Raw genomic sequence first — 26,041 nt, 5'->3', positions numbered from 1 at the left:
TTTGCTTAGAGGTAAGGCACTTGATGGGGAAGTCCTGCAGTCCCACCGTTCATATTTCTGGTCCACCTTAGCCTATGTTATTGATATTTGTGTCTTTTGGTTAATTTTATGTTTCCTTGTTTCTCTAAAATAGTTGGGTAAATGTATTGTGCTTTGTTCTTAACTTTAAAATTGTTGGTACTGATTGAACATAACACACACATCTCTGGTGTTTTCTTGCTCCTTGTGCCACAACTACTAGGGTTTGAGCAGAAATTCTCTCAGAGCAGCTGTGTTTTGACACTGTCAGAGTGGACTTACTGTTTTAAGAAACCCATTCCTGACATAACGTTTTAAAAGTAACAATGTTTTCAGATTTTTGTGATTTAAGTAGTTCGTTATTTGGGGCTTTTTTTTTATCAAACACTATTGCTCTTTATTAAGATGCCATTATTCCAAATCTTAATTGAAGTTGATAAAGAATGGCATATTTCGAAGCAAAATCTCATGTGATGTCACGTCCTCTGATGTCACTGGAGTCAAAATGTTTGTGGTTAGGCACACCACTGAACAAAGTACTTTTGATTTGTTGGACATAAGAAATGCCCCAAAAAGTAGCTACTGCAGGCAAACTGATGGAGTTTTAGCTTTCTGTAGAACGTACTCTTTCTGACTATCCAACTTCAAAATGCTCCAAGTGATATATCTTCAAGTAACCTGCATCAATTCCTTTCTGGAGAAAAATAATCATTGTAGTTGGTGATATTTAGATGCACTTGAAGATGAACACCCCACAGAAGTTGCACCCTGTAGCTGAAGATTAAAGACAGCAATATATAGATTAAACACAATTGGAGACAACAGCGTTTCTGCTAATAGCGAAACATACTATACTTTTTAATTTGTATTGTTATCTTTGATTTCAGCTCTATAAGTAGGAGTTCCTCTTTATGTCCTGTAGGTTTCCCATATTTCAAACAAAATACCCGTAGTTCATTCTGGGGCAAGTACTGCTGGGATATGTTAATTAATGCATGCTGACATGAATATGTAGATTTGCACACATAGAAACCTACGAAGACAGCCCAGACGTGTTGTCCTTTTCGACATGGATTGCTCACCTCCGAAAGGAAGGATAACTTTCTAGCATCAATTTACTTTTTTGACAAGCATGGAAATGATCCAGCATGCCGATTTTTCTGCATATATGTGAGAATGCACACTGTGCAACTAATTTTTCTGAACACATCACAGGAGTTTGAGTCGTACATATGACGTCAATGAACTACGTAAATTGAAATATTTGCCCTTTTAAATCCCCAGGACAAATAATAATGGTGATTCCCAGGGGCAGATGAGAGACAGTCACAAGTAGCACCCAGTCCTGTAATGTCGTCCCTGCTGAGAAACCTGAAAGAAATGAAAGCCTAGGGTAAGATAGCTAGGTGCAGCTCTACATTTCTTACATTCTTCCCTTCTCTGCATTCTCAAGAAGTATGCAGGGACAGGTGGACTGACGTAAACCTTTTTACTAAATTATAGATTTGGTATTCAGCTATTAACTAAAATGTATATTTCAGACTTTGTTTGGAAACGGCAAATGAGGCAGTGCAAAACTCTCTATAAAAATATAACTTGTTGGAAGGATACATAAAATGTATATCTCTAAACCTGCTTTTCAAACTGGAGAAAACACAATGTATAAGTTCCAAATTTCGAATAAATGAAGCTCATAGTTTAAGTGCAATTATACGCAAAATTAGAGGGACACTTAGTGAGGTAGGATATAATTATGGCATACCCACGTCTGTTCTACAAAGAATGTCAATGTCATGGCTGAAAACCCTTTCAAACTATTTGTTTAATTAAGCTATTGGCTCATGCATGAGTCAGAGAAAAGGGTGCAGCGAACAAGCAGATTATATTTTCTGTAGACTTTTTAAGCAACCGTGAAGAACCTGCTTGAGGCTGAAAATACCTTTACTAAAAGTAGAGGGAGCGACAACAAGCATTGGCTTTCGTAGTCATTCATGCACTTGAGGTACACAACATAAGCTAACAAATCCACACATATTGTACATCGTGCAGACTGACCAAACACACACAAGCTCCCATTTTTAGAGGCCCCCGTGCACACAAATCAGTAAATATAGATACATGCACACTGATCAACAATTATACATACCTCTATGCAGCGAGAGGCACATAATGATATACATGAGCAGAGCACAAGGTTATATGCAACCTGAGGTACAGTGTGATGTGTTAGTGGACACAGAGTAATGTAGAGTAGGGCAGGATGGTGTAATGTGCCTCAGGAGAGCACTAGTGGTGCACCTCATTAGATCCCACACTAATACACATGTGAGGAGCACAGGGGAATGGGGATCAGGGGAAAGGATGCCTGTGCATTGTAGAGAACTGGTTGATTCTTCCTTTCGAGAACACAGGTAGTTGGCCTCACATGCTTTCAGTGGGATTTACCTCATGCGAGCACTGACAGCTGTTTCTCAACAGAGGTCTGGTTGACATGTCTGATGAGTGTCCTCGATGCTCCGTAGAGTACTGGGTGTTGTGATTCATATGAGCATTGAGGACTTTTCTCATAGAAACAAGGAGCATTGTCCAGAGTATGATGTGCATTATGCAAGGCACACAATAATGCACAGGAAGGCACACAGAGTGACGTACAATGCGGGGTCATGCGTATATGTATTAGGTGATAGCAGGGTGTCAGAGATGTTTTAGGTTGCCCGTCAGTTGTGAGCAGCTCATTCATTCCGCTTTCTTTCTTAAACATTTTTTAAATGTAGTATTATTCTAAGAAGTACCAAAAGTACCAAAATGTAGAAAAAAGAAACATGGGGACGTGAAGAGCTACAGACATCTGGGGCTTGTGTTACCTTGTTACCCTTGCCCTTTCGTCACGCAGGGTGTCGCAAGGGCAACACAGTCCACAAGTTAGATTTACCAAGCCATGCAAGGCCACATTGCGTGGCTCTGCATGGCTTACTAAATCTGGAGTAGGGCAAGGCAGCACAAGTCGCTGCCGTGCATTTCTCCATCCTGGGAAGGCTTACCTAGGGTGGTAAACATGGAAATGCCTCAAAATGCTACGCCATCTCAGGAAAGGCGCAACAAGGACAAACATCTTTAGTTCTCCTCGATGTTTCCTCTTTCTAAGTGTGTTTCATTCTATAGCACACTGCATCAGAGGCTTGTTCTTGTCCAGAAAGGTGTCCCTTCCTGAACTAAAACAATCCTGCCAGCAATGCAGGTGCACTTGCAGTATGGTGCAAGGGGGGGCTGCATTTGAGCGTGGCAGCAGATTGTACATCAGCACAGGCAAACAGCAGGAACGCACTATTTATAGGTAAACATGGTGCATTCCTGCCTTCTCTCTTTCACGCAGCCCAGCAAGTTGACTTGATGCGTTGTGTTAAACCTCGATAACTCTGGCCCCCAATATTTTCAAACAAAATACATGAATAAGTAAAACAGTCAGTTTTTGCACAGGCACCCACGTTCACAAATATCACCCATTTTCTGCCATGTTTTCCGCTTCCTGGAGATAGGACGTTTTGATATCTACAGTGGCTATGGCCTGATGAGCAGCCTTAGTGAGTGTGTTCAAAAAGACCCTCATTTATATTTTGTATTTGCCACTCTGGTAAAACATCTGTGTGTGCACAGAGCACAGTCATGAGAACTGGGTGTTTCCCGTATTTATGCACGATGAGCTGCTCTAGTCTAGGTTTTTTTCTTTGAATTCTGGAATTCATAGCCTTTTTTCATTATAAAATAAAGGCTCAAGTCCCAGAATCCAAAGGAAAAAATCTGAATTGGAACAGTTCATCACACATGGACATGGGAACTTTGCAGCTATGCTACTAATATATAGCATGTCGTTTTAGATTCGATTTTTTTCTACCTACCCGACGCAGGTCTTATTAATGCATAATTAATTGGATTACCCCTCCGACTCTCAAAGCCAAATAGATAATTTAAGATATAAAGGTCAGCAGTGAAGCTAAATTCATATTATCTGTGCCCATTACATCAGTCTGTATTATGAGCTTTATTCTACCGAGCGTAGGTGATGTGCATTGTAAAAGGTACGCACAATTCAGTCTAGGAGCACAAATCATTAATCCCTTTGTGGACAAAAAATTGTCAGCTGTTAGTTTATAAGACTATAATGCCCAGAAAGGGATAGTGGGCACTCCTAAGAACTAGGAAGAGGGTAACCTTTATTTTAATAGTTTTCTGTTTCACCCTTCCCATGGATAAAGGGATCACTATAGGGAATCAGGCATTATGAAAGGACTAGATTAAGTGTTTTGTTTTTGATGCAAGAGGAGAAATTGACTTTGTAGAATAGTGCTATGAACTGGGAGGGCCAGAGGAGGAACTGAGAGCCAGAGAGTGCTACAAACGGCAGAAACACGGATTTGTGATTTTGGATGTAATAGCTTACATTTCATAATGCATATACCCAACAAAACAAATGCATGAATTTGTGTCAAAACTGTGAATGGGATTTTATTAGGGTTTGGGTAGGTTATCAGCACCATTCAACAACTAGTTTAGGATGTTACAAATCTTGCTTGACATATGGAAAGGACTAAGGCCCTCATTATGAACATGGCGGGTTGTCCTGCCATGCCGGCATTGGTGGCTGAAACCGCCAGCCGGCATAGCGGGACAACCCGCCGCATAATGGACCGGGTGAGGGCCGCCATCGGCAGCCCTCACTCACCGCCAGGCTTCCGCCGTCAGGCAGCCCTGCGGTGAGAGGAAACAGTATCCAACAGGGTAGTGCAGCTACCCTTCGGATAATGTTCCCATTTCCACCAGCCTGAACCCGCCAGGGAAAGCCTGGCGGAGGGGGTGCCCCGGGACACCCCTGGGGGCCCCTGCACTGCCAATGCACTTTGCATGGGCAGTGCAGGGGCCCCGGTGCAGTGCCCCCGTCGCGCAGGTCACTGCCCAATTTTCGGGCAGTGATCTGCATGACGGAGGCAGCTGCACCTGCCGCACAGAGGCATTGATGGCAGCTCAATGTGGAGCCGCCGTCAATGTTCCAGCCGGGCCTTTCTATGAGCTGGGAGGCAGAAACAATGTTTCCGCCTGCCGGCCCACAGAAATTTTCATGATTTGGCCGGTGGGATTCTGGGGTCGCTGGCGGTCAGTGTTTTGACCACCAGCATGAACACGGCGGTTGCTATCGCCGTGTTCATAATGACCACCTAAATCTGTCAGATTGTGAAGAGTGGATTTCCTTGCCTATTAAACTTTCTGCCTGCCACAGTAGTGAAGACAGTTGTCTCCATTTTTGATCTTTTGTTTCCAAAATGATGGTACAGGACTAGTTCTACCATTCTCCTGCTGGCCTGTATGACACAAGGGAGCCATGTTTCTTCCTGAGAAGTCTAAATACCTCTCTGTATTCTCGTTCCTATTTCTGGAATGTGCAGTAGGTCCTGAGCACCTCCTTTTCAAAATTGCAGTAACCATTAAGACCTGGATATTTTTCCTGCTTCATGCCATGGTAAAATTATAGAGAAAAAAAAGTCCTGGAACAAAGACTTAAGAAAGAGGATGGTTTTGCCTGCCTCGAAAAGTTCTAGTACAGCCACTGGAACATCTGTCAAAACCATGCTGAAATTGAGCATTGCGCACTCAAGAGAGACAATTCTGAATATCCTAGAACTTTTCTTCAGGGCTGCAGTCATCCAAATGCATCCTCCAGGCTTGCCTCATTTAAGTTTTTCAGACTTCTAAATCTTCTTATTTCGATGTTAAACACTTTCAGTAAAAAAAAACCTACCTGGGCTCTGTACTCGCTGCCACCTGTGCTTCATAGGTTGTGCTCAGTCGCATGGAGTACAGTTCTGCATTATTTTATGTTCCCATATTAGAACAATAAATATCATTTTCAATGCTTCCCCAGTGGGTGTCTTTGTTTACTTCATACTTTCTGACTGCAATGTATGATTTTGTTGTGACCTTTTCCTACATCTTTTCTTGCCTAGTTAACAAACTGGTTCTTGATATCTTTATTGAGATAATGTTTGGCTGTTTGTTGCACACCCACACACAACATGTATTTTCTTGAAAAGCATTGCAGTTTGTCCATATATTCATAGTTGTGGGGATAGGGTTTTTTGCGTAAACCACTTCACTTTTGTTGGTTAGGTTGCTGGTACCCTATGGGAGCTCGGTTATGGCTGTGATAAAGACTGCAACCTCTCCCCATTCCAGTCTAATGTTCTAAATATCACACAATACCATTGACACAAGATAATTATGTTGTGAAATACAGCTCACACTTTACGTGCGATTGCTTCAGTCAGACCAGGGTGTCTGGCCAGCACCATTTAGCACAATAGGATTTTTGTGTCTCTTTTGTAAATAACAATAGTTAAACTGCATGCCCCAGAATGCAAAGTTCTGTGGTTAAAAGGCCTTTACTGAAGGTAAAGATGTCTCACATACCATTCGGTACTCGGAGCTATGCATAAAGATGAAAGGAAAATTAAACTCACATAAGAGTTTTCTGATATTCAAAATTCAGCTTGCTGCATACTCAATAAAATTGACTTAGAAAACTATCTCACCTATTTTCATTTGCCATTGTCTTGTCGGATGTTTTTATAGCACTGTGTCGTTTTTAATTGAGGGCTGTAAATAACTGGGTTACTGGTTTACTGGGGTGCAAGCCCTTGTCAAGCAGCAACCATAATGTAGTCAGGGTAAGGCACAAGCAAACCTCACATTAACCTAGGCTCTGCCCCCTGGTAGCCTGGCACGGAGTAGTCACTGTGCAAAGTATTTGTGCAACAAATCCAACAGTAAACCAGTGAAAATACCATACTAAAAGATCCCACACCAGCTTAGGAAAATAGAGCAGAACTTAATACATAAAGTAAGACCAAAACAACAAAAATCAGATCAGTAAAAGCAAAGTTATGGATTATTAAATAAAGTGAAATATGGCTCCCAAAGCACAAATGCCAACTGCAGCTACCTGGTCTTGCTAGACCGGGTCAAGGTCAAAAGTTCAGGCTGGCCAGGATGGAGAACGGGTCGGATACAGTCCCAGATTAGTCCAGCTGAAGATTTGTCTTCTCAAGTTTTGTGGCAAGAGTCCTGTTCATGTTGGAGAGGGTCACAAAGAGAGCATTGTGGGCAGTTTTTAGCATGGGGCAAAAAGCAGGACGGGCGTCATGGACTGGCGGGCTGGAGCTTCGCATTGGTGGTCCCCACTTGGGTAGTCGATGCTGCTGTGCAAAGAGAGGGTCTGGTGGCAGCTTGAACTGGATTTGGGCAGGAATGGCACAGTCACAGCTTGATTTAGGAGCCCATGAGTCACACCAAGGGTCAAGGAACTGAGAGGCACCACTTGGGGTCAGGAATTCACCTCAGCTGGGTCAAGGAGCTGGTTGGGAGCATGTGATGTCACTGAGGCTCAGATCACGAGGCCCCCAGACTAGCGCTTGGAATACTCTGGTGTCCTGGGTTCAAGATGAAGTTTCAGGTCCAGTTCTCCTTCCACAGACAGAAAAGGTACCAGGTCAGCACAGCAGGGCAGCAGTTCTTTTAGAGCAGCAGTCCTTGTGGCAGAGTATCCAGAAGTGTACTGCAGAGCTGGTGTTTGAGGTTCAGTATGTATAACCAGTTGTACAAGTAGAGAAGAAGCCTCTAGAGGTTTCACTTTGAAATCCCCAAGCATCCTGCCTTCCCTGCCTTGGCTTCACATTACCTACAGGGGGTATGCAGCCCTTTTTTTGGAGTCGGGACAAGGCCTATTCAAGTGTAAGTTGGGCTGTGCCCAGGTACTCCCTCCCATCCTGTCAGTGATAACCCATTCAAGTACACCTAAGATCCCTGTTGTGTGTGGCTGTCTAGGAGAAATGCACAAAGCTCAACTGACAGCTACACCCAGTCATGTGAGCAGAGGCAAGCTACAGGCACCAAAAGGCTGAGGCAGGAAAATGGCAACTTTCTAAAAGTGGCATTTTCAGAAGTGTAAGTTAAAATCCGACTTTAACATAAGTTAGGATTTTGCATTAGGATTCCAGAGACACCAAAGATGAACTGGGTACCTTTTTCATTTGGAAATTACAATTATAACATGGAATAAGGTAATTTCAGTGTTATCCTGTGAGGGAAGTAGACCTTGCAGTAGTAAAAAAAAAGGAATTTCACGTAAAATTTAAAATCAGATGTCAAACTTTTTAAATACATTGCACCCTGCCCTTTGGGCTAGCCAGGGCCTAGAGTAGGGGTGACATATGTACTGAAAAGGAAGGTTTGGTCCTGGAAAAAGGTTATTTTGCCAGGTCAAAATGCCAGTTTAAAACTGCACACACAGGTTTCACTGGCAGGCCTGAGACATATGTAAAGGGCTACTTAAGTGAGTGGCGCTATCAGTGCTGCAGACTCACTAGTAGAATTTAATTTACAGGCACTGGGAACATGTAGAGCCACTTTAATGGAGAGTAAATTAAATATGCCAATTGGGTGTAAGCCAATTTTACCATATTTAGAGGAGAGAGCACAAGCACTTTAGCATTGATTGGCAATAGCAAAGTACACAGAGTCCTAAGGCCAGCAAAAATGAGCTCAGTAAAGAAAGGAAATACAAAGACAAAAGCTTTGGTGGGGGGAACCACCCCAAGGCTGACCGGTCTGGTGTAACAAGGGCTAAGAGTGTCTTGTAATAAATCAGTGTGACAAGGTGTAAATGAACAGAGATTGGAACTTTTTATGAGGTTACACCAGGGTTCTGCAAAGTCGGTCCTGGAGAGCCGGGTCCATGCCAGATTTTTATCCACATTTAGGAACAAGATGTTCCAGAATTCTACATTTTTCTAAATGTGGATATGCTAAAAATCTGGCATGGACCCGGCTCCCCAGGATCGACTTTGCAGAACCCTGGGTTACACCAATAAAAAATCATCAGGGTTGATAAGATAACTGCCTCAGAATGGGCAGAATGCCTATTTTTAACAGTCTAGACCTTGGAGAGAAGATACTTGGGAAAACTGAGGTACTGATAATTTCCAAATCAATAAAATGAAATTGTAACTTAAACATAAAAGGATATTGGCAAAGCTTTATTGAAAGGACTTGATGAATGTCAGAGAGTTCCAAAATGAGTACTCCAGACTTACTGTTGGCAAGATCACCAGTCCTAGTACATCAGTAGCTCCACTGATGCAGACTTAAAAGCAATTACAAGTGATACCCTGGGATTTCAATTAGAAATAGAGATTTACTAGGGGAATTGTAATACCTTACCCATTCACAGTCTTTCCCAGTGTATTATCTGGAGATGTTGGCTAATTTTAGCAGGCGGAGCCCGAGTGAAAATTAAAAAGTTATACTTCAAATATTGGTGACAAAGGGAGAAATCGGCTCCACCAATTGCATGTGTTAAACATCTACAATAACACATCCATAAATTTCAACAAATGATTTTCACTTTTCCAATGAAAGTCATTTCTGAAGTTATCTTCTGTGGTGGAAAACCCAATACTGCAGAGTGCCCAAAAATAAAGTTTCATCTTTTGTACTACATAGCTCTGTGTGCAGAACCACAAAGTGCAGTCTACAACCATAAGCATAATGTCCATCCAAGGAACACAGGACACAAACTTGTAAACTTGGGCCAGGCATTTCCTCTAGTGTACCAATGACCACCCCTCCCCCATTCAATATGTGTGTATATCTGTGCAGAATCCAGCCTGAGAAACCTTTTGGGGACAGCGTTACAAATTAAAAAAGGGTCCAGCTTTTTTTTACACTCCTATGATAATGAAAGGCTGTAACTTCGGCAATTGTAATGGCTTGCAGCCTATTTCAGCCTGATCTTCACACAGTATGATGATAAAACAGAGAATTTGCTTGAAGTAGATGGTGCTAATTAAATGTACTATTAGCCAAGAAATTGGATAGAGAGTTGGATTAATTTGGCATGTTTATCCTGGATCAATGTTCTTGACTCAGCTATTCTGCTGTGACTTCAATATAAAAGAGATGGTGCACAAGAGGCTTTAACAGTCCAAAGGTACAACAACCAAAGATACAACCAAAGATGCTTAGAAGCACTTTTGAATTTGCTGAGCTAATTCAACTGTGCTAACAAAGGATAACACTCTGCGCTCCTTAATTACTAATTGTATGTTTTCCAAATTTCGAGGGATTTGCAAACTGATTTAACTGAAGTGAAAGAATGGGTTTAATCGGAGGTGTGTTTTATGTGAGACACTATCAAACATGGAGCAGATCATTTTTTAAATATATACATGGTCCTTTGAGAGTAGTTTTTCAGGTGGGGCAAATTTGGGAGATTGAATGAGATCTTGATGAATTGCAAATTATGTTGATTTATAATTTCCCCTTTCTGACACCCATAGTGCTAGCACCAATTGTGTGTGTTGAATTTGGTGTGCACATGCTAAACATGTTTTTTCTCTTTTAGGTTTTAATCAGGAAGTACAAATAGGACAACCATGAGAGCTGTATTTGGGATTCATTTCTTTCTCCTGGTGTCTATTCTACAACTCAAGAGCCTTCATGGTGAGAACACCATGGCGGTCACAAGTGCAGAAAGTAATCTAAACACAATTAGTACTATAACAAATAAAACAAATGGATCTTCGAGCACAACCACTCACGAATGGAATTATACTGCAACCTCACACAATGGAACAGCAACAACAGATGTACAATCTTCTACCGCATACACCAGCACAAAGGACATCAGTGCTACAGCCTCCCTTGAAACCACTGGGCCAGCACATGGAACCGCTACAGAAAATTACACTATTTTGGCAACAGGGACTTCAGTGTCATATGTTTCGTCTCCCCCAACTGCTGTATCCACACTGACAAACACAAATGCCACCACTACAAACATAACAAACAATGGTTCATATGTTAGCACCTTTTTTACTACTACTATGCCATTAACAGCAAACACAACAAATAGCTCTGCGGTTACTACTATACAGGTTAACACTACACACATTCGCAGTGAGAACTCAACAACACCATCAGTTCTCAATTCTACAACATTTTCAGCTTCAACACAATATAACATTTCAGAAAACAGCACATTGTCAACCACCATGGACCAGGAAAGTGTGACGACGGTGGAGAGTACAGATGGCAGTCTTATCACAGAAAACACTACAATCCTGGTAAATTCCCAAACTTCTTCGAAGCCAACGGCTCAAACAACTACAAACTCTTCAATCCCCCTAAACACAGCAGGGGCACTAAAAGGTAAATGCATAATGTTTACTAGGATTGCTTTTACATATTTATTATTTATTAACAAAGCAACAGATAAGATTTTTTACAAGAATACTGTATAGCAACCAAACCGTTGTGCGAGGTCTTCTACAGTTCTGGTGGAAACCGATAGAGGTTTGTGTTGTAATTATTAACTACGCTTGGTAGAAGATGCACGTGTCTTTATTTGCCTCTCCACTTGCCACCAGCTGACAGACAACTGCCTCCTAACAACATTCCACAGACATGCTCCCAGCTCGCAACATTCTAAGACATTCTACCTACATATACACACCTACATATTTACATTAGGAGGTAATGACTTGATAAGAATTGGTTGCAACCACTTTTGAGCACGAAAATGTCTTTAAGGCAAGGTAAAAAAAAACAGCAATTTTTCTCCACGTTTTACTCTGTAACTTTACCCTGCGATGTCAGGTTTTTTGAAGCAATATACAGTTACGTCTGCTGGACTCTTCTGGTTACAGGTATATAAAGAGCTTGTAGGTTCATCAAGAACCCTAGGTATCCAGAGCCAATAAATGAGCTGCACCTTGCAATGGGTTTTCATTCTATACCGGGTATACAGCAATTCATTTGCTGAAATATAAAGAGTGAAAAATAGGTATAAAGAAAACCTTTGTATTTCCAAAATGGGCACAAGATAAGGTGGTGAGAAGCAGTGGTTATTTGCACATCTCTGAATCCCGGGGTGCCCATGCTAGCATGTCAATTACGGGGCATTTCTCAAATAGATGTTTTCTTACACACTGTCTTGCATTTGGAAGGAACACTTGTAGAGAAAGAGAAGGGGCAATAACACTTGTTCTTCTATTCTGTGTCCCCCCAAGTCTCCAGGTAAAAATGATACCTCACTTGTGTGGGTAGGCCTAATGCTTGCGACAGGAAACACAACATGGACACATCAAATTTTTACACTGAAATCTGACTTGTTTTTTGCAAAGTGCCTACCTGTAGATTTTGGCCTCTAGCTCAGCTGGAACCTAAGGAAACCTACCAAACCTGTGCAGTTTTTTTAAAACTAGACACATAGGGGAATCTAAGATGGGGTGACTTGTGGGGCTCTCACGAGGTTCTGTTTGCCAGAATCCTTTGCAAACCTCAAAATTTGGCCAAAAAAACACTTTTTCCTCACGTTTTGGTGACAGAAAGTTCAGGAATCCGAGAGGAGCCACAAATTTCCTTCCACTCAGCATTCCCCCAAGTCTCCCGATAACAATGGTACCTCACTTGTGTGGGTAGGCCTAGCGCCTGCGACAGGAGAATCCCCAAAACACAACGTAGACACATCACATTTCCTCAGGGAAAACAGTTGTTTTTTGTAAAATTCCCAGCTGTGGATTTTGGCATCTAGCTCAGCCCGCACCTAGGGAAACCTACCAAACCTGCACATTTTTTAAAACTAGACACCTAGGGGAATCTAGGATAAGGTGACTTGTGGGGCTCTCACCAGGTTCTGTTACCCAGAATCCTTTACAAACCTCAAAATTTGGCCAAAAAAACACTTTTTACTCTCATTTCGGTGATAGAAAGTTCTGGAATCTAAGAGGAGCCACAAATTTCCTTCCACCCAACGTTCCCCCAAGTATCCCAATAAAAATGGTACCTTACTTGTGTTGGTAGGCCTAGCGCCCACGACAGGAAATGCCCCAAAACACAACCTGGACACATCACATTTTCCCAAAGAAAACAGAGCTGTTTTTTGCATAGTGCAAAGCTGTGGATTTTGGCCTCTAGCTCAGCCGGCACCTAGGGAAACCTACCAAACCTATGCATGTTTGAAAACTAGACACATAGGGGAATCCAAGATGGGGTGACTTGTGGGGTTCTCACCAGGTTCTGTTACCCAGAATCCTTTGCAAACCTCACAATTTGGCCAAAAAAACAACTTTTCCTCACATTTCAGTGACAGAAAGTTCTGGAATCTGAGAGGAGCAACAAATTTCCTTCCACCCAGCATTCTCCCAAGTCTCCCAATATAAATGGCACCTCGGTTGTGTGGGTTGGCCAAGTGCCCGCAAGAGGAAAGGCCCCAAAACACTATCTGGATGCATCAAAATTATCAAATACAAAACAACCAGTTCTTGAGGGAGGGTGCCACCTGCGTTTTTGGTCCTGGGCTCAGCAGCCATCTAGGGAAACCTACCAAACCCAGACATTTCTGAGAACTAGACACCTGTGGGAGTCTAGGGAAGTGTGACATGCGTGGATGCTCCAATGTTTTCTTACCAGAATCCTCAGCAAACCTCAAATTTAGCTAAACAAAATCTATTTTTTTGTACATTTCTGTGTGGGATCACCGCACTGGGACAAATTTCCTACCACCCAACGTTCCCCTCAATCTCCCTGTAAAAATGATACCTCACTTGTGTAGGTGGGCCAAGTGCCTGTGACAGGGAAGAGCCAAAAACATGTCGATATTGAGGGGGAACGAAAGCGGGTACAAAAGGGCAGTTTGGAAAAAACATTTAGGCTGACAAGTGCAGCAGAATTTTTATTGGTATAGATAAGAACAATGCTGGGTGATAGGAATTTTGTGGATTCCTGCAGATTCTGGAAGGTTCCATCACAAGAATGTGGGAAAAATGTGTGATTTCCAGCAAAGTTGGAGGTTTGCAGGGCATTGTGAGTAAGAAAATGGTGTGGGGTGCATATGAAGCATACCACCCTGGAATAAACCGGATGTTTAGTATTCAGATGTGCCTAGGTCTTGTGGATTTTTATACATGGCAGCGTCCCAAAGTCCAAAAAGTGCAGCCCTCACTATTTCAAGTGAGACGATTTTGAGAGTTGGCCAAACTCTCATGGCCCAAATGTAAAACCAAAACCCAAAATAATCAAATGTCCTCTTGCTTGCCTTGGAATAAGATGTTTTAATGTGCGGGGAAGAGCTGAAATACTGTTACCCCCTTCAGTTGGGGGGGCATAACCAGGCCCATACTGGCTGGTAGCCACCACCCCACTATTTTTTTATTTTTTTATTCCCTGGCATCCAGTAGATGTTCTGCCCCCCGGGGTGTGGATCGGGGATAATTGTCCAATCTGCCCACTGGTGGGCGGAAGAACTGTGGCCCCATTTATTTGGCCATACCCCCAACCTCTTGTTTTGAAAAAAAATCTTCCCTGGTCTCTGGTGGGCTTTCTGCCCTGCTTGGGGGCAGATGGCCCTTCCAAAAATAGGCTAATCTGCTATGGCTAACAGTAATGTGCCCCCATGGGAAGCGACCCTTGCCCATGGGGCTGCCCCCCAAACAAAACACACACATACAACACACACCAATCCTAGGGGCAGGTTGGCCTAATAGAAATAGGCCGATCTGCCCCCAAGGGGAGCAGAAATGGCCTAAAATAAATTCCCTTCCCAGGGACGCGACCCTTGCCTAAGGGGACGCTCCTGTTGCGCGAAATTGGCGCAAAAAGAAATTCCCGGTGCCTAGTGGTTTCTGCCCTCCATGGGGGAAGATTGGCCTAACAAAAATAGGCTGATCTACCCCAAAGGGGGAAGAAATAGCCTAAATACAATTTGCCCCCCAGGGAAACAACCCTTGCCTAAGTGCTCGCTCCCCATACATAAAAACATAAAGTAAATAAAATAAATTTATATATCCCTGGTTTCTAGAGGTTTCTGCCCCCAGGGGGTGCAGAAAATGCCTACAAATATTTTGCCCCCCTGGGGAGCAGCCCTTGCCCATGTGCCCGCTCCCTTTATGCGTAAATATATTTTAAAAAAAACAAATCCCTGGTAGTGGTTTCTGCTCCACCCCAGGGAGCGTCCCTTGCCTAAGGGGTCGCTCCCCACATATAAAAAAACAATAAACAAAAAGAAAAAAAAAGAAATTATCGGCCTAATTATATGAGGCCAATCTGGCAGAAATGGCCTAAAAATATTTCCCCCCTCCGGGAGTGGCCCTTGCACAAGGGGACGCACCCCTTATGCGTAAGTGTCTAGTGGCTTCTGCCCCCCCTGGGGGCAGTTCAACCTAAAAGTAATATGGCCCCCCGGAGAGTGACCCTTGTCTAAGGGGTCAGTCCCCACAAATAAAAAAAGAAAATAAACAAAAAAAAATTATCCCTGGTGTCTAGGGGTTTACTGCCCCCCCGGGGGCAGATCGGCCTAATTATATTATGCCGATCTACCCCCGGGGGGGGGCAGAAAAGGCCTAAAAATAATTTGGCCCCCCAGGGAGTGACCCTTGCCTGAGGGGTCGCTCCCAACATATTAAAAAACAAATAATAATAATAATTATCCCTGGTGTCTAGAGGTTTTCTGCCTCTCCTGGGGACAGATCGGCCTAATCGGCCTCATTATATTAGGCCGATCTGCCCCCGGGGGGGCAGGAATGGCCTAAAAATTATTCCCCCCCCTGGGGAGCGGCCCTTGCCCAAGGGGCAGCTCACCTTATGTGTCAGTATCACCCAAAAAAATTCCAAGGTGTCTAGTGGGCATTTCTGCTGCCCAATCGCATTACGATCGGGCAGCAGAAATGCTTGCAGAGACATGAAAGGAAAGGCTTTCATTTCCTTTCAGGCCACTGCCGGCCCCCTGCTCCCGAGCGGAAGAGAAATGGTAAGCATTTCTCTTCTGCATCTCGCGGGAAGCATGCTTTCAGCGCGATAGGAGGTGACCTCTGATGAGGTCAGAACGTGATCGCTTGCTGACGTCCTCAGATGTTACTGGAGGGGTCAGGGGTTGAAGGGGAAGCGATTCCCCTTCCAGCCCTGCCCTGGCCAGTACCAGGACGTAATGGTTATGTCTGTGGCGCCTCAGCGCCGCAGTCACGGACGTAACCATTATGTCCATGGAGGGTAAGGGGTTAAATCCAGACTACTACCTGCAAAGGGTATGCTTGAATGCTTCAGTTATGTGTTATTGACAACCATGATTGCATCACAGCGTAGATTGGCATTTTTAACATACATACCAAGAAATATAAAGGTGTATGGATGCCGTGCGTTTGGATCACAAACAGAAATCATACAATCATTTATCATTTAAGCACTAAACAATTGGTATGCTTCAAAGTGCATTGCCCTGTCACCTCATTACCAGGTCTAGACATGAAGACCAACATTGCCTTGTAGATCCATGACTTGGAAAAATTAACATGTTAAAGCTCTCCTTACAGTGCATAAAAAGCCACGAGGTGAACACAATGTATTATTAGACTGTAAAGTCAAAGCTGTCATTTACTACATTTCTTGTACAAGCAACTGAATGATAGGTCTTGTTTCACTTTCCATGCTTGCAGAGTTCAACAATTTTGATCTCCAGCACTGACTAAATGAAAAAATTACTGTGCCTTCTGGCAGACTCAAAATTGGTGTAGACTACTTAAAAAGATATACAAATCTAACTGCAACACACGATTGTACCTCTTCAAACACTCACAAAAGTAATGTAGCAACTCATTTGATGGGGATTGTTGATGCTAAGCCAAAGCTAGCGCTGATTGTTCACCATTGCATATTAAGAATTTCAGCTTTGGGACTTAAAGCTAGTGTCAGCAGTGAGTGTTATTTTCTTCCTTGTTAACCAGCTTACTTGTAGGGCCCGAAAAGTGTTTCTACTTACCCCAGTGCCACCGCACATTTATGTGTACATATAACTCATCCTTTAACTTGTATCATACTTATTGTTAGGCTTATGGAACACAGATAATGCTGATAACATTGTGAGTTTCTTTTTAAACTAATAAGGGAATGGACCCAATCACGATGACAGATCACTCCTATCTTGATTTTTTTATTTGTAATTTCTTTAGGTTAAAAAGGTTAATAACCAATACTTTACCACTGAAAATGCATTTATAAAAGACATAAACTATCTCAGTATTCTATAAATGACTCAAATGAAAGTCAGTCAAAAGCATTCATTGTACACATGGGACTAAAATGGAAATCAATTACTTCATCCAAATGTAACAATAGCTGTATTAAAAGGTTGATCTTTATCTACTTATAAAATAATGTATTAGGCAGGACACCCTCCAGAATGAGTTGAGAGCTATATAAATTCACATACCATAACATAACATGACCTGAAGTGTATCTAGAGTGTGCCACTAACTGAAGCGAATCCTTGTTTTGAGGGCTCTGAAGGTCTTGAATTATGTTGCATGCAACAGGGAAGCAAAAATGTTGTTTGGAAAATAAAAAGATACATAAGTGTGATGTAAGGCTTCAGTTATGCTCTTCTCATTTTTGTGGCAGTGTAAGTAGAAGTGTGTAAAGCTTGATATCCCTCTGGCTCTTATCGCTTCTCCTGCCTCGGACTATTTGTAGTGGACCACCGTATTTTGAAAAATCTTTCTCACCTTTCTCACCCCTTCCATTCGGGATAGAGCGTATGCACACACCTTAGGTATCATGCTAATAAGTGAAAACTAAATTGTGCGAGTGAGTTCAGGTAAATCTGCTGTTTATTGTTATGTACTTCTGCAAAAGTGATAGCAACAATGAACTGACATGCATTTCTCCCCTGTTTGAATGTCAGCATGTTTCTCTGTAGTGATCTGTTTGGTAGATTCAGCAGGCCATTTTGATTGGCCTGAGCTCACCTGTGTACAAGCTGTTTCTGTAGCTTCATGATTCCTGTATTGTTGGTATTTTGAATATTGGTGTAAGGCACATACTTCTTTTAGCTTAGCAATCATGGTAAAAATAGGGTAGTCTGTTTGGGTTCGCTGGTGGTGCATTCTTCTTTTGCAGGGGCTACAACATAGGGCTGTGCAGTAACAACTAGTCTATTTGTGAGGCCTGTGTCTATGCTTAAAGCAGTAAATACCAACACTTATCAAATGCTCCAGCATCTCTTCATCCACCGTACATATTCTCTATTGTCTGGAGATAGGAATTCTGCCATGTCCACCTTCTATCAATTCATGAAGAAGAAGGTCTGAGAAAGTGGATTATTAGTTGGGGTGGACAGTAGCCGACCAAAAGTAACATTGGCACTATTCTGGTTCCATCAAGTAAAGGTTTTAATAATTCAAACCTGAGCACACTGCCTGGTAGATATGGCACAGAGCAAACAGCCTTAACTTAAGAAAATATGTAAAACATTTAAACGTACTAGAGAATTTGATTCTCAAAAACACAACATAATAAATATTCTACTCCAATTTGTAAAAATAGAGAATAATTTAATGAACAAAAGGACACATGAATGACACAAATCTAACAGGAGTAGCCAGAGATATGAAGTTTTAAATAAGAATATTGCCAAATAGCTACCTGTTGGCAACTGGGCACACTAGACCAGGACAAGGGCAAGGATTAAGGCTGACCACAATGAAGCTCAGGTTCAATAAAATAAACAGGTTGGATTTGCTCTGGTCAGAATATTACTTTCACACTTAGAAGATTTCAGAGAAACAAGATTCTTTAGCTGGGCAAAGCTGCTGGGTGATGGGCTCGTCAACGATGGGTAAATGAAGCATGAAGCCTTAGTGAAACCGCCAGGGAGGGCGAGAAAAGCCCTTCTGAGAAGGCCAAGTCTGGCGTTCATACCCAGGAAGTTAATAACATCAATCGGATCTTGACTTAGACTCTGCAGGAAATTGGTTTCCTGCAGCAGGTCAAGAGTGCAGGCTGTGGTTAAGAAGGGTTGGATGTTTTTGGATTCCGGTTGGTACTGGTGCCTCCGAATGTAGTCAAAGTTATAGTAAAGTTTGGCCCACTGGTGATGCACCCTCGGTGGACCGGCTGGCAGGTTGGTCATGTTTGGGTGTGTGGTTTGGAAACCTTGATGGTTCTCCAAGAAAAATGTTAGTAAAAGGATTTTAGGTTCCAGGTTGTTTACAATCTTAGGAGGAGTAAACTGTGACACAGCCAAGTGACCTAGCACCTCAGCAAAAGCACTTGGGATTCAAGACTCACTCCAGCATAAGCCATGAGCAGTTTCAGGGCAGGTCCAGTTAGAACAGGACAGCTGGGCCTTTTGGGAAAAAGGCTTCTTGGAGTTTGATCTGTCCCTATATCTTAACAGGTGGTCAGACAAATGAACCTTGGAGTCCTCTTTTTTATCCTGAGTCAAAGTAGGAGAAATCTCAACCTCTCAGGTCTCCTCACTGGTCTCCAAAACAGGTGGAATCTTTCTTCTGTCTTCCGCACATCCAGTAGTGTTCTGAGGAGGGTGCAGACAGGTGCCACATTTATGCCTAGCACTGGCTTGTGGGTGGAGTTGGAACTGTAGGCAAGTAAGAGGTGACTTTTAAAAAGTACCTTTTGCGAAATATATAATACAAGTCCACCTTTAGGCGGAGATTACACGTTTTAAATTTAGTATTATATTCCCACGCTTGCCTATTGAACAGCTAATCCTGCAATAGTGAAAAAGGCTTTCGCGGCATTGTCACGGAAAGGACACATTTTATATTAGGCTTTTACCTGCCCTCCTATGAAAACCATGCACCCTGCCTTATTGGGCATTAAGGCCTACTTAATGGATGACTTATTAATATTTAAAAGGCAGGTTTTTGGCCTGTCAAAAGGGGTAATTGTGATAGGGTGAAATTGAACAGTACAACTAGACCACAGTAGCAGGCCTGCCGTCATGTTGTGTACTGCCGCTCTAGTGGTAGCACAGTGTGTGTTGTAATATACATTATTTAACTTAGAGCCCCAGAGTCACTTTATACCATATACTAGGGACTTATAGGTAAGTTAAATGTGCCAATTAGGAGCACAGTCAATTGCAACATGTTTTAGGAAGAATAAAAGCACGTGCACTGGGGCCTGGTTAACAGAGGGCCAGTGCACAGAGCAGAAACAAACAGCAGCATCAGTCCAAAAATTTGGGGGGGGTATGCAAAAAGAAGCATTTTCCAACCGTAGGTGATTACAATTGATCATCATGACATCACATTTTTTATATTAAACTTTGTTGGCTTTAACAAATAGTATCTTGCAATTATAGTTTCACAATCAACAAATACAAATTGCATCATCATTGACTTAAACATACTGAAGAAAATTAAGGGGTTCAAAATGTTTTCTGTCATTCCCCGGGAATGCATCCAAAGCAGCAAATGCATCTCTGCACATGCTTAGCCATCATGACCTCTTTAAACATTAAAAAACAGTAATAGTCAGATGTCTTTATGCTCAGATGAAAGTACCACATAAAGCAATGCCCAAGTAGACAAATATAGGCCATTCCCTTTGAAAGTTTATTTCCACAACTCCAAGAGCTCAAAGAGTTTTTACAGAGGGTTTTCCAAATAAATCAACCAATTTATTCATTGCTGTTTGGGAAGCCAGCTGTACCAACAGGAGTTACTTTAGTATTTTAAATCTTAACTAGCTGTGGTTAAGAATATCCTCTGTAATAATGTTTAAATTGTTGTAAAACGTTGCACAACAATGGCTAGAGAGCGGTTTTTGAATTTGGAGTCAAGCCTAATTTACTGTCAAACAACAAGAACTCTTTGTAAAGACGATTATTTGGCATTTAGACTGGATAACCTTTAGAGCATTCTCCTGCACATAGATTGAAAATATGTTTATCAAACTTTGTAAACTCACTGCACTTTTGTCACATAGCATGAGACTGTCAGCGTAGAATACTGTCCTGGCCTTTAACCCTCCAAGAGACAGTAGAAAAGATTGTGTATTATTATGTCAATGACGCAATAAACAGGGTTATGGCAAGGATCTATCCCTGCGGTATACCCAGATTGGAAGAAACTCTGAGGTGGACTATGTAAATACTGGTCCTCGAGCCTTGACCTGGGTGTTAAGGTATAAATTGGTCAATATGTGAAATATACCATTAGGTAGATCACTTTCGCCATATTTTGATGATCTGATTGATAAACACATCTTAAGTGGCAATAAATAAACAGTGAAGCTGATCTAACAAATGTGCATTGTATGGGAAGGAGGATGGCTAATGAATAGAAAGCAGAGCCCTCACAAAATATTTGGTTTACTTTTACCTTGAGGTGAAGAATTGTGCACAAATAGCAGTCACAAACAGTGTTCATACGTTACCCCACATAGCTCAGCACAAAAGCGAATTTGTGCTAAAAGTAAATTAGCTGCACACGTGATATTTCTCATGTTGGATTTTCATCACAGCACTAGGAATAGGGCAACTGGCAGTGGTAATCGAATCAAACTCTCAGGTAGAGTTTTTTTGCAAATGAATCTAGTGATGTTTCTTGATGTATGACTAGTCGAATAAGAAGTCTTCGTGAATAATCTTTGTGGCCAAGAAAAAGATCAGAAATGGGGTGAAACATATTTGGTGACCAAGTATTTATACCTTTCTGAAATCATACCAGTTGTAACTGTGTTCTACTAAAATATATTTTCTCATCCCCTCAGACCAGAGGGCAAATTAGCACATTCTGTCTCAGCAGATAGAAATAACACCTATCCCAAGTGTCTAGTACTAGAAACAAAAGCATTGCCTGTTTTTGAACATGGAGAGAAGATGTGGAAAAAGGTGTCCATTGGTGAATTTGTATTGATTGGGAGTTTCAGAAGAGCTGCTCATTACTCCCAATATAGAGGGCGAGCTTCAGTGTTCAGCTGCTTAGGTTCATCACAGTGGGCTCTAGCATTTGCTCTGGGATACTGGAGATTGATGGAGTGATGGAGTAAAAAGCAGCAATTATTGTCAAACAAGGATTTGATTTCCAAATAGCTGTTTTTCTGAATAGGGACCCCTACATGTATTTGTGTGGTAGCTTTAAAGCAAGAACTTTGCCAAACAATACTACAGGACTTTTATTTTGCACTATGTCTGGAAAAGAGCTGACCCATAATATTCTAATTTGTGGTCCCAAAAATACCTGAATGTCTTCAATACAGCTATCATCTGTTTTTGAAAGGGACAACATTACATTGTCAGCAAGTTGATATAGTTGGTCATGATGTGCCATCATTGCCCAGATAAAAGAAGTATTCAGTTTCAGACTAGCAGTAAAACACAGTGAGAGTCAACCATCAATGTCTGGTTTCAAGAAGGTGGCATGTAACAAATTGACAAGCATGGTCAGTAATACAGGTAGCAGTAATGAGACCACTGTTATTCATGTGACATAATGGTAAGACAATAGCCTAGCAGAATGACATGCTCAGTGCAGCCACTAAGGATAGTCAAAGACTTATGGAAATAATTGAAATGTGCCTTGACTTCACTTTAAACTTAGACAGACCCAATAACCCATACTCTACTTTCCATCTCCTACCAAGAATCTGTAGGCCAAATTCACACAACAGTATTTTAGTTTCATGATTCAGACAATGCAGGGCAATAGAAATAACCTTCAGCAAGTCTTTCTTTGAGTTCCACATTGATTAACTTGGCAGTCTCATGCATTTTCAATCAATCAGTATATTTATAAAGCGCAGTACTCACCCGTTAGGGTCTCAAGGCGCTGGGGAGAGGGGATGCTACTGGTCGAAAAGCCACGTTTTGAGGCGCTTCCTGAACGTTAGGAGGTCCTGGGTCTGGCGTAGCTGGAGAGGTAGTGAGTTCCAGGTCTTGGCGGCGAGGTGTGAGAAGGATCTTTCTCCGGCGGTGGTGCGGCGGATGCAGGGGATGGCAGCAAAAGCAAGGTTGGCGGAGCGAAGATGGTGTGTGGTAGCGTGGAAGGTAAGTCTGTTGTTAAGGTAGGCTGGATAATTATTGTAAAGAGCCTTGTGTGCGTGGGTCAGGAGTTTGATCCTTTTCGGTTCGGGTAGCCAGTGTAGGTCTCTGAGGAGGGCGGAGATGTGGTTGCGGCACGGGGCGTCAAGGATGAGGCGGGCGGATGTGTTCTGGATTCGTTGTAGCTTGGATTGTAGCTTGGCTGTTGTTCCTACATATAGGGTGTTGCTATACTCCATACTCCAATCTGCTGCTGACCAGGGCGTGGGTGACGGTTTTCCTGGTCTTGACGGGGATCTACTTGAAGATCTTGCGGAGCATGCGGAGAGTGTCGTAGCAGGAGGAGGAGATTGCATTGACCTGTTGAGTCATGCTGAGAGTGGAGTCCAGGATGAGTCCAGGTTGCGAGCGTGGGTGGTGGGTGAGGGTGCAGTGCCTAGGGAGTTGGGCCACCAGGAGTTGTTCCATGCTGAGGGGTTGGAGCCGAAGATGACGATCTCTGTTTTATCGGTGTTTAGTTTGAGGTGGCTAGATTTCATCCAGTTGGAGATGGCGTGAAGTCCGTTGTGTGGGTTGTTTTTGGCAGTAGTCGGGTCTTTCATAAGGGAGAGGATCAGCTGGGTGTCGTCTGCGTATGATACTATGTTGATGTGGTGTGTCCGTGCGATGTTGGCGAGGGGGGCCATGTAGACATTGAAGAGCGTTGGGCTGAGGGAGGATCCTTGAGGGACGCCACAGATGATCTTGGAGGCCTCTGACAGGAATGGCGGAAGGCGGACTCTCTGGGTTCTGCCGGTGAGAAATGATGAGATCCAGTTGAGAGCCTTGTCGCGGATTCCGGCGTTGTGGAGTCGTGTGCGGAGGGTGTGATGACATACCGTGTCGAATGCGGCAGCGAGGTCCTGCAAGATGAGTGCTGCGGTTTCTCCTTTGTCGAGCATGGTCCTTATGTTGTCTGTGGCAGCAATGAGTACGGTCTCAGTGCTGTGATTTTTCCGGAATCCGGATTGGGAGGTGTTGAGCGCCTTGCTGTCTTCTAGGAAACGGGAGAGCTGGGTGTTGATGACTTTTTTGATGACCTTGGCCCGGAAGGGGAGGAGGGAGACCGGCCGGTAGTTCTTCGGGTCATCTGGGTCCAACTTGGTCTTCTTCAGTAGTGCGTTGAATTCTGCGTGTTTCCAGATTTCCGGGAAGGTGGCTGACTTGAAGGAGCTGTTGAAGGTGTCGCAGAGGTGGGGAGCTATGATGTTGCTAGCTTTATTGAAGATGTGGTGAGGGCAGGGGTCCGATGGGGATCCTGAGTGGATGGAGGCCATGGTGTGAGTGACGACTTCTTTGTTGACGAGGGTCCAGTTGTGGAGGAGGTTGGTGTTGCTCGCGGCGTCGGGTTCGTGGATGTCTGCGGTCTGTTTGGGGTTGAAGCTGTTGTGGATTTCTTCTATCTTGCGGCGGAAGTGGGTGGCGAGGGAGTTGCAGAGCTCTTGCGACGGAGGGGGTTCGTTGGAGCAGGTCTTGGGGTTTGAGAGTTCTCTGACAATGCTGAAGAGTTCTTTATTGTTGTGGGCGTTGTTGTCTATGCGGTTTTTGCAGTGGGATCTTTTGGCAGTGCGGACCAGTTGGTGATGCTTGCGGAAGGACTCCTTGAGTGCGATGTAGTTGGGTTCGGTAGGATCCATGCGCCAGGCCTTCTCTCTTTTCTGACATTCTCGTTTGGAGCTCTGAAGATCAGGGGTGAACCAACTGGCCTTGGCGCTGTGCAGGGTGTTTGAGGATTTTTTGAGCGGTGCGAGGGTGTTGGCGCAGTTTGCTAACCAGCGATGCAGGTCGGTGGTGGCTGTGTCGGGGTCCGAGGTTCCTGGTGGTGGGGTCTGGGCGAAGGTGGAGATCAGTAGTTCTGTTGAGATTTTGCTCCAGTTGCATCGGGGGGGTTGTGTGCGGTGTTGGTGAGTAGCTGGTTTCTGGTAGGAGAAGTGGATACAGCGATGGTCTGTCCAGTCGAGCTCGGAGTTGTGGCTGAAGGAAACGTGGCTGTTGGCAGCAAAGATGGGGTCGAGTGTGTGGCCTGCGATGTGAGTGGGTGATGTGACGAGTTGTTTGAAGCCGAGGTTAGCGAGGTTGTCCAGCAGATGGTTGGTGTTGACGTCGTTGTTGTTTTCTAGGTGGAAGTTCAGGTCGCCGAGGAGGATGTAATCTGCTGAGGCGAGGGCCTGGGTGCTGACGACGTCAGCGATGGTGTCGCAGAATTGTGCTCGGGGACCTGGGGGTCTGTAGATCAGGGTTCCTTTGTGGGTGGTGTTGGCGTTGACATAGATGTTGAAGTGGAGGTGTTCGGTGGAGTTGAGGGTGTCGTGGGTGCTGGTCGAGACTTTGATGGTGCTTTTGTGGACTATGGCGATTCCTCCTCCTGGTTTATTGGTGCGGTCTCTCCTGGTTATCTTGTAGCCATCAGGGATGGCAGTGGCAATATCGGGTTCAGAGGCCGAGTTAGTCCAGGTTTCGGTGAGGAAGGCGATGCCTAGTAACGTGGAGGTCAGCAGGTCCCAAAGTACGATGGCGTGTTTGTGGATGGAGCGAGTGTTGAGTAGAATGCAGTTCAAGTGGTTGTTGGCAGGTCAGTCGAGGCGTTTCGAGGTGCAGGTGAAGTGGCAGGCTTGGCAGGTGAAGGGTCCTTTGGTGGTCTTGGAGGTGGACTGGAAGCAGGTTGGGGAGTGTCCTGGGTTGAGGGGGAGGAGGTCCTTGGTGGTGTAACGGCGTCCGGTGGTGTGGGAGGGCCGTGGGCCAGGGGGACTGGCGTTGGGCGCGGTCCAGGCGCGGACGGGCGCAGAGGGCTTGCCTCTGGCACACCTCCATTAAGAAGGGAGGAGGGAGGGAGGAGCAGCTGGGAGGCGGGAGGAAGAAAGCGAATGGGGTGCGAGGAGGGCGGGCCGCAGGGGAAGCAGCGGCGGTAAGGCTGAGAGCGGCACAGGGAGAGCGGCACAGGGAGAGCCGGCAAGGGGAGCGCACAAGGGGTGAACAAGGCACAAATCAGAAAAGGCGCAAAACTGAAAAAGGCACAAAATGCAAAACGATGGCAATAACAGCACAAAAGAGCAAGGCACAATAAACGCAAGGCACAAATACACAAGTCTAGAACGCTTA

At 43.8% G+C, this 26,041-nt stretch overlaps 2 protein-coding genes across 4 annotated transcripts in view; one reads left to right on the top strand and one right to left on the bottom strand.

Annotated features, from left to right (window-relative positions):
• The window catches only part of ANO3 (anoctamin 3), a 1,608,515-nt gene that overhangs the window by 630,733 nt on the left and 951,741 nt on the right, over nucleotides 1-26,041 (bottom strand). The window lies entirely within an intron of this gene.
• MUC15 (mucin 15, cell surface associated) overlaps nucleotides 1-26,041 on the top strand; it is a 73,221-nt gene that overhangs the window by 40,384 nt on the left and 6,796 nt on the right. Inside the window, exon 2 of the mRNA XM_069221957.1 lies at nucleotides 10,469-11,274. Within this exon, the coding sequence (XP_069078058.1) occupies nucleotides 10,500-11,274 (775 nt within the window). The 5' untranslated portion in view covers nucleotides 10,469-10,499. The remainder of the gene's footprint in view (nucleotides 1-10,468; nucleotides 11,275-26,041) is intronic.

Source organism: Pleurodeles waltl, chromosome 3_1, assembly GCF_031143425.1.
Source record: "Pleurodeles waltl isolate 20211129_DDA chromosome 3_1, aPleWal1.hap1.20221129, whole genome shotgun sequence".
NCBI lineage: Eukaryota > Metazoa > Chordata > Amphibia > Caudata > Salamandridae > Pleurodeles > Pleurodeles waltl.
Note: the sequence above shows the minus strand (reverse complement) of the source record. Positions and strands in the feature narration are given on the sequence as shown.